Raw genomic sequence first — 8,920 nt, forward strand, 5'->3', positions numbered from 1 at the left:
TGGTTAGCTTTTGAGGTTGGCTGTTGTCTGATCGGTGCAACGTTGGTGGGCAGCAAGGTTGAAGATCTTCAACGTTAGGATTTGTTTTTGGGTTTCTTGGGTCGGGTCTAGCCCATTTTGGTGGGTTAGGTTTCTTTGTTTGTGCTTAATTGTAATATTTGGGCTTTTAAGCTTTCTAATTTTATGGGATTTATTTGTACTCCCTCCGTCCCTTTTTAAGTGTCCTACTTCGTAACTCCAACTTATTAAAAATACATCATCATTACACCTTTCACATCAACTTTTTCCTCCACTTTCCCTACTTACCCATCATCATTACACTTTTATTCACTAACTTTTCAAAATAAAATCAACTTTTAGGGACAAAATAGACAATGCACCAATTTTTACCCCCCTAACTTTACAAAATGGACACTTATTAAGGGACAGCCCAAAATGGAATACTGGACACAAAAAAAAGGACGGAGGGAGTAATATTTAGGCTTTTAGGCCTTTAGGTATTTTGGGTTTTGCCGATAAAAAAAAATGATAGATGTCCACATAGCACCTATGAGCATTGATGAGTCGATGGCACGCTATTTAATTTGACCATGGAAATAATTCACATTATAAAACAATTCAAGAGTAAAGCAACATTCAAGAGATGGAACTTTTCACTTCTCTTTCACTTTTGCACATTCAAGCAATAATTGCATTCAACGGTATTTGTTGCCAATCAATTGGGGAGCGACCCCATTGAAGAGTGTATGATATCAATACCCGGTGATACTTGGTTGCATCTCTAACCTTATTAATTACTTCACATCACTAGATTCTTTACACATCTCCTAGTGCTTGGCTGCATCTCCAACCTTATTACTTCACATTACTAGATTCTTAACACATCCCCTAGTGCTCGGGACATTGTTCGAATGAATCATATTATCACAAGCATGTACCAGTAACAAGTAAAATTCAAGTTTCCAAAACATATTGCCATGGTCTAGCTTCAACGGTATCACATAGGAGTACGATTTATAAACAAGCCATCACATGTATTTTTATTTGACATCAATTAAACCAAGTAAGAAGCTCAAATTCCACACTTTTCAACAAAATCAAATAATGGCATTTCATTCCAAAAATTTAGAAAATACATGTAACTAAGATATGTGCAATTCATCAAAAAATAGTGCCGAGGTTTCGCACGTAGTCGATCACTCCACAATACTGGCACCTAAACACATAATTGTACTAGAGTTAATTAAAGACTCTATACCGGATATTTCCTAGGTTAGCATTTAATTGTATTTTTATCTCACGGAGTTCAATTATGAATTAGTCCATTTAATTTGAGTGGTAATGTTAAGAGTTGGTTTAATTGGCAATCTTTTTTTCATTTTTTTTAAACTTAAACAACTTTGTTTTTGTTGGTAGTTGTATATTTTTTTGAAATTCACTTGCTTGAAATTGATTAGATGTATCCTTTTTGAAGCTTATTTAAAAAATATTTTCCTGAAAAAATTGGGTTCGTTATCGGGTTGGTTAGAAGCAGAGAGGGTAATTCAATTTAGTTGTGCTCAGAACGTGTTGCACTGTGCCTTCAGGCACAAGCTCATCCGCCAGTAGATCAATGTACATATGCTTACACAACTTGTACCCAAACACACACAGTACACCTACAGTGCACGGCTTCCATGGGTTTCTTCCAATTTCAACTAACAACCAAGAACTTCTTGTTAGGTTCCTACTTGTTTTGTTGGATTCTATGAAGCTAAATTACTCGTGTATCATATGTGTGTGTATATATATATATATATATATATAACGGTGGAATCTGATGAAACAGGTGAGGAATCACACTTGGTTCCATTTCCCTAGTGCCACCTGTAATTCTTTTTAGCCCCGCAGCAACATGGGGCGTTACGCATTGGATCATCACATATTCTGTCCGTACGCGTTCGGATTTCAGTTTTCGAAAAACTCAAAAATTCAACATAGACTGATAAAAATATAAGGGTCATCGTGGCGGTGTCTGATTTTTAAGGAAAGATTCCAACGTCTCGTAACTTGTACTGTGTATCAGATGTAACTCAATTGTCTCATAGTCATATTTACAAAACAGTAATTTCAACATAAATACGCTTAGCAAAAATTTCAACGTAAATACCATCGTCTGAGATAAAGAAAAAGAAAAACTAAAATACCACCTGTTTAAAACGAAAACCAAATTACCATATATCCCTGTTGTTTTCAAAGAAGTTGGAGTATATATATCGTATGGGAATAATGATTTCTAATGTGTTTTCTTGAGTTTTATTTAACTACGGCTGTCCACGGTCGGATTTTTTTCGGGGTCGGGTCGGGTTGGACCCGACCCGACTGTAGTCGGATTGATTTCTTCTAGATCTGTGATTGAGTTTGTGATTTCGCACAACCCGACAATCCGCCCGAACTTGACCCGAACAAGTTAAAACTCGGTTCGGTTGGATGTGCTTTATGAGATAACTGGTAGATCAGTACACTGAAACTCTCGCTAATTACCATTGCACGATAAGCATTCACTTGTATTTTGTTGTTTGATTTTAAAGTTACTTAATGGATCGTAACACTAAAATTTTCATTTTTTTATTGGACCATAATTGTGCATTTATAAGAAAATGAATGTTTCAGATTCACAGTGCTGTGTCATTTCCTTTTGGCAAGAGATGCTTTTTAAAATAAACTTTTAGATCTTTAAGTATCTTTTTTAGACATAACGGTCCTAAATCCAAAATGGTTACAACATTTCATATTTGATCACAAATAGTTACTCCCTCTGTCCCTATTTAATAGTCTATCGTTCTATTCTACTCGGATAAAAAATTAGTTAGTATATCGTCAAATTGGTAATGAATTTTATATCTAATATGGATGCTTTTGGATAGATCTCAATTAATTCTATAAGACAGTATTTTTAAAATCGCTAAAATATTATAAATTACAAGATATAATTAATTGAAAAGCGACACAAACTCCTAAAATGGACTATTAAATGGGGATGGAGGGAGCACATCTTATGGTTGGTTATCTCACCCAGTTTTTTTTTTTTTTTTGGTTACAAATTGGGACATGGCATGGTATAATTGGTTAGTTGCCCATGTCTGATCAGATCATGCTATGTTACACATCTCCGGACCATATGCACCCGTAAACCAAACAATTGAGAGGCATAACATTTTTTTACCATTGAGAGGCGTAACAATTGAAGGAAGTGTTTGGTTATATACCTCTCAATAATTTGATTATACGGTGCATATAGCATGAGATTTGTACCATAGTATTTCCCCTCATGGGATCTTGATCCAGAAGATCTTTACCCCCAAGATCTTGTCAACTTTTTTTTAATTGATACTTCCTCCATCCCAATTTACTTATCCTAGTTATATTCTAATTGGATAAAAAAAATTAGTTATATCCTTAAATTGGTAATAAATTTTATATCCAATATGGATCTTGTTTGATAATCTCGATTTGTTCTATAATACAATGTTTTTAAAATCACCTAAAAAATTATAAATTACAAGATATAATCAATTAAAAGTGGTATGAACTCTCAAAAGTGACAATTAAATTAAGATGGATGTTGTACCTTCCAGCTAAGCTAGCCATAGACTATTCTCCAACCTCAACAAGACAACAAAGAACTCTTCTAACTTTAACGTAACAACCCATCCCCCTTGTCTCTCCTATCACAAATCTCCTATATTCTCTCTCTCTCTCTAGATCTCTCTCTCTCTCTCTCTCTCTCTCTCTCTCTCTCTCTCTCTCTCTCTCTCTCCATACATGAAAACAATGGCAACTAGGTTCATATTCTTATGCTTTTCACTCTTCTCTTCTACTACTATCTCCTTTGCCAAAGCAGCACCTAAGTTCCCTTCTTCGATCCTCAGGCCAGAAAAGCTCTCTTTTTCTACCGAAAACGAGCTCTACAAAGCAAAATACTTCACTCAAATGCTTGACCACTTCAACTATCACCCAGAGAGCTACGAGACATTCTAACAAAGATATTTGATCAATGGTTCCTATCGACGTCCGATTATGTTTATTTTTTACATGAATACATTATTATGTTGGGTCTACAAGATGAATGGTTCAAATCAATAATAAATACATGATAAGACCGAAAAAAATGGTGATGGAAAAATGGAATTTTTCACCACCGGTTAAAAGAATTTAATCTCCATACAAAAAGCTTTTCCGGTTTTAATTGGAATTTTCGTAAGGAGGCGGTGCAATAGTGTTCTAGAAATAGTCGAGATAATGAACCGAATACTTGAATTATTATTAAAAAAAACTTTAACGACGCGCGCGTATTTATTCATTGCCTAGGTATTTCTCAGAGGCGGCTGCTTATACCAGGGGAAAAGTTCCGCAAGTTTTCATTCATCCATTCACGAAAGCAATAATGGCGCAAGAGAAGACTACGACATCTGAGGCCATGTTGTTGGAGAAGCTAGAATGGTGCATGGAAGATTTCAAGCGCTGTTCAGAATGGTGCAACGAAGATTTCAACCGCCGTTCAGAATTTATTCTGAAAATCTTCGAACCTAGTTCTTCGCCGTCGCCTGATTATTCTTCATCGTCGTTGGCGCCGTCGCCAGATTATTCTTCATCCTCGTTGGATCTGCGGCTTGAGCTTGTATCGGCTTCGGAGGCTTCTTTTTCTATACCTCGCACCGTTTTTAACATTCTTGTGCCGATTGTGGTGCCGGTGATCCTCTACCCACTTATTACCTACATCTTCAAACATTCTATGCTCATTCTTCAGGTGAATATTAAATTCCCTTCTTTTTTTTCACTCCAGCTGGCTTCTTTTAACTTCCTGCATGCCAATTGTAGCAGGCCGAGCAAAGTGGCTCGAGTTATTTCCGAACGTGATTCAGTATTCTTATCAACTCCAAGTCATCTTTCTCTCAACGTTCGGAACATCAACCGTAGCCGAGGGTCTCGTTAATTATGACTTCCTTAAACGCTCCAGTCCTGGCACCCGCACGAGCGGGAAATGCATTTGGTTGGACAGCCGCCGAGGTCGCACAACACGCTCGGTTCCGAGCGAAGCATAGCCGACGATCCAGCCCGTCTGCGTTAGAGCAGTAGCCGTGGCAACGATGATGGGTGTGACATCATCCAAACGGTTATGAAGATAACGATGGGGGCACGTGAAGATATCAGCTCATCCTGAAAATGGTTACAAAATCCTAAACGTGACATAAGAGTGACATCAGCTCGACGAGCGTTGGTGCAATCTTGGAGACCAAACTAAGAGGTTTTCTATAAATATCCCATTATGCCTACTTGGAAGAGGTATGCACGAAGAAAACCCTAGCCCCTAATTCCTAATTTCTCTCTGCAAGTAAACTGACTCTTGTACCGGAGGGCCATCCCGGAGGACCTCCGGTGTGGCCTTTAGTCGTGCTTCATTTTGCAGGGCAAAGGAGGGAACTAGGAGCGGATCTCGAGCCCACATTCAGAAAATATGAACCACCCTGAACGGAGCCCCCACACCTATATTCATCTCCCAATTAACCACCAGCCCCTTTGGATGGTGACAAATGATGAGAGAGAAGGGAGGGGGAGAAAGTTGATGGATATAGATAGACACCCCCCCAAAAAAAAAAAAAAAAAAAGATTTAGAGAGAGAACTATAGTTTTGGATGTAGAAGGGAGGAAGAATTCCAAGGCAACAGTACATAGATTTATTGTTTCCGTTTCTAGCTTTTATAAATGTATCACTTTTTCTTCTTGATTGATTGTACAATATTTCGTACTCGCGGCTTCTAGTAGTTGTGACAACACTTTACACACATGTTCATTGAGATTTATCGACCTACATTTATGTATGTATCCTCTTTGCTTCGACTACATGATGACCATAACGTATTGAATTGTAGGTTGCTTTCGATCGTGATACCGACAAAATCCAACAAGATCTCGCCTTGATCGATACGAGATCACGGGGAGGATTCTCTATTCCAGGCGAAAAGTTGCATTTCCTTGGTTAAGTATTTTCTCTACATCTTCTATCCATCGGGATTCGCTGAATGATTCCAGGAAGAGCATATAGCTTTATCCTTTTCCCAACATTTTTCTGTTGACTTTCAAAACAGATAAGATTGAAATATTAACTTAGAAGATATTTCTTTTCAATCCTTTTAAGACTAGGGAAAGCCAAGACTTAGTCCGTGGCCGGCATTGATAGCTTTAGTGAGAAAGGAGATGATTGAGAAATTACTAATCGACCTAGTTTTAAGAAGAGAGTACCTCGCAATACATATTTCTTCAATCTTCAGTGAATGGAATTTTTTGAAATACTAGACAAAGAAAGAATGCTGAAAAGGAAGAAGAATGAAATTAGTAAGGGGACTATCATGTGTAGTACCAATTGAGAGAACTATTTAATCAAATTCTTGAAACTATTACACCACCATATATGCAAAGGGTATATTCCTCACATGAACTGGGGTCATGGCCCTCATAGTCCCTTAGTTTTTCCTGCCCTCTACGAAATCACATACCAATTGTGGCTTAAACTTGTCATTATCACGTTTGTGTTTCTTTAACTTTTTTTTTTGGTTTTGATTGAAAAGTTGGTTTTCTATAACCTTAATTTTTCTCACTAGCTTCTGCCCCTGATCTTCGGTTAGGGTTCTTCGCGGACAATTAGTTCAATGGGGTTTGATCCTAGCGCCTTCACCGAGCCTGCACAGTAACGCACAACTAAAGACCACACCTGAGTGACTCCGGGATGGTCCTTCGGTGAGAGAGTAAGAAAAGCATTGGGGTTTTAGTGTAGGGAAGACTATACCTCTCTAGGGTTGATCTTACTATCTTTGTATAGGCCTTCTTTACTTGCTCTCCAAGTACGCACGTGTGCCTTGCACACATCGGCACTTCATCTGATGTAGCCGATAAGGATATCAAACGACCTCAAGTATGAGCTGGCAACCACATGTGCGCTTATGATCATCTCATTACACAACCATCCGAATGACATCACCCACTTGTTACATAACCGTCATGATGATGTCAGCCACCTTACCTTGGATAAGGCGGTTACATGCACATAGAGGGGCTGGCAACGCCCTACTTGGCCGTACCCAGTGGCCATACACTGGGCCGATTCTTGGATGCTTTGGTTCTGTAGCGTGTAGGCCAATAGCCCTCAGCTGGTTGACCGGCACACGGTAGTCTTTCCGGTTGCTAGACCGAGCCCTAAGCTCGTCTCCGATTTGATGATCCCAGACAAGTCCTGGTATCTTGGCTCGACCAAATTCCGAGCACGGCTATACGGTCCGAGTCATAATGTTTGGCCCACTACACTTACCATCTTCCATATCATATGTTTTTTGAAAATTATTTACTTGCAGTCAATATTCATAAACAAAACATGTGACGGAGAGTATTAGGTTCTGTGTGGTATTTTGGTGCACTTATAAGAATTGATAAGTTTTAGATTTTTCCCTGATTAATTGTTTAAATCCTTTGATTGTAGACATAATTTCTTGCATACACGGTTATCAGGGTTATTGTTTTGCTGCCTACTCGAATGTAAGTAAAACTCCTTTCTTCTCTCATCCTATGTTTTTTCATGCTATCTTGGTATAATTGCTATTGCCTAGGAAATTATTTTGATGATGATATAACTTCAAGTTTGTGGTCAGCAACCCGTTTCAACTAAAGAATCTTGTAACTACTTTGTTTGATTTATGAGTTTGTTTTTGGCACGAATCATTACTGCACACCAATCACCAATTACCACTTGCATGTCTCCCAAAATAACTCAAACACAATCGGAATGGATGGTGTTGTGTGAATCAGTCACAATATTGCAGGTAACACTTCGCAAATGTTGTATGGAAATCCAAAACGACGCTTCATTCTTTGCTCCTTGAAAACTCTTCAAAATGGTTTGGAAAACATGCAAGGCTGTCTATATAAGTGGAAAGCTATTTTTTGTGGTTACCCTTTAAATGTATATTGTTGGCGTAAGTGGAGTAAGTTCTCAGAATTATTGGCTATATTGAGAAAAATTGTAATCAAAAGCTAAGAGTCATGCGTGCAATGCACGCGGTTTACAAAAATAGGAGCAAATATGTGACCACAAAGCATATAAAAAGTGGAAATTTAGAATTTAAAAGCTTAAAATGTAAAGTAAAAATTGGGAAGGCAACTTGGGTTGTCAATAGTCCAAATAAGTCCAGAAACTAAAGAATTTGCACTCTTACAATCCGTCACGGAAATGTTAGATCGATATTTTACAAAATTTCAAAACCCAACAAGTTAAAGGGCTGCAAGCCAATAGAGTTTTTGAATATTCAAGCTTGGGTCGGGACATTTACGCTCTGCTTGCGCTTGGCTCTCTAGGTTTGCACCTAGCTTGAGCTCGGCTCGAGTGAAGTCATCTTGTTTGCTTCAACCCCTTCGTCAGGCATGTGGCATCGACCACAATGGTGACTAGCTCTCTGAATATTCAAGCTCAGGTCGCTACATTAACACTTTACTTGAGCTTTGCTCTAGCTCGATTCGATCCAAAATTGCTGGGTTTGCACCAAGCTTGAGCTCGGCTCGAGTGGAGTTAACTTGTTAGCTTCAGCCCCTTTGTCAGGCATGTGGCATAGACCATGATGGTGACTAGCTCTCTCTGAGTTCCCGTAGTTATACTATATTTTACACTTGTATATGTATGAGAGTGCAACGTCAGAAGAATGATTCAAATGCTTTGATTCTCCTTTTTCTCATAAAATTGCTTGGCTTCTTCGCACCTTCTTTTTAATCAAAACGCAACCCATGGCAACCTCCTCTCAAATTTCTCTACAAACAAGTTTTCCCATCATCCATTACTTTTACTGAAACATCAAACTTGAACTTATTTCCACCCACAAATTCTCGCACATAAACC

At 38.4% G+C, this 8,920-nt stretch overlaps 1 protein-coding gene across 1 annotated transcript; it reads left to right on the plus strand.

The window, feature by feature from the left end:
* Positions 1–4,390: 4,390 nt before the first annotated feature.
* Positions 4,391–8,920, plus strand: LOC131320399 (uncharacterized). Its single transcript, XM_058351102.1, has 3 exons — positions 4,391–4,789; positions 5,913–6,018; positions 7,514–8,920. Exons 1-3 carry the CDS (start codon positions 4,427–4,429, stop codon positions 7,624–7,626), a joined length of 582 nt encoding a protein of 193 aa, XP_058207085.1. The 5' UTR covers positions 4,391–4,426; the 3' UTR covers positions 7,627–8,920.

The sequence above is a fragment of the Rhododendron vialii genome, chromosome 3a, assembly GCF_030253575.1.
Source record: "Rhododendron vialii isolate Sample 1 chromosome 3a, ASM3025357v1".
NCBI classification, from domain to species: domain Eukaryota; kingdom Viridiplantae; phylum Streptophyta; class Magnoliopsida; order Ericales; family Ericaceae; genus Rhododendron; species Rhododendron vialii.

Bases quoted from the DNA above. Each gene is read 5' to 3' on its own strand.
- LOC131320399 (XM_058351102.1), top strand. From the start codon at position 4,427: ATGGCGCAAGAGAAGACTACGACATCTGAGGCCATGTTGTTGGAGAAG. The intron at 4,790-5,912 runs GTGAATATTAAA...ATTGAATTGTAG, and splicing joins ATTCTATGCTCATTCTTCAG to GTTGCTTTCGATCGTGATAC. The intron at 6,019-7,513 runs GTTAAGTATTTT...CTTTGATTGTAG, and splicing joins CGAAAAGTTGCATTTCCTTG to ACATAATTTCTTGCATACAC.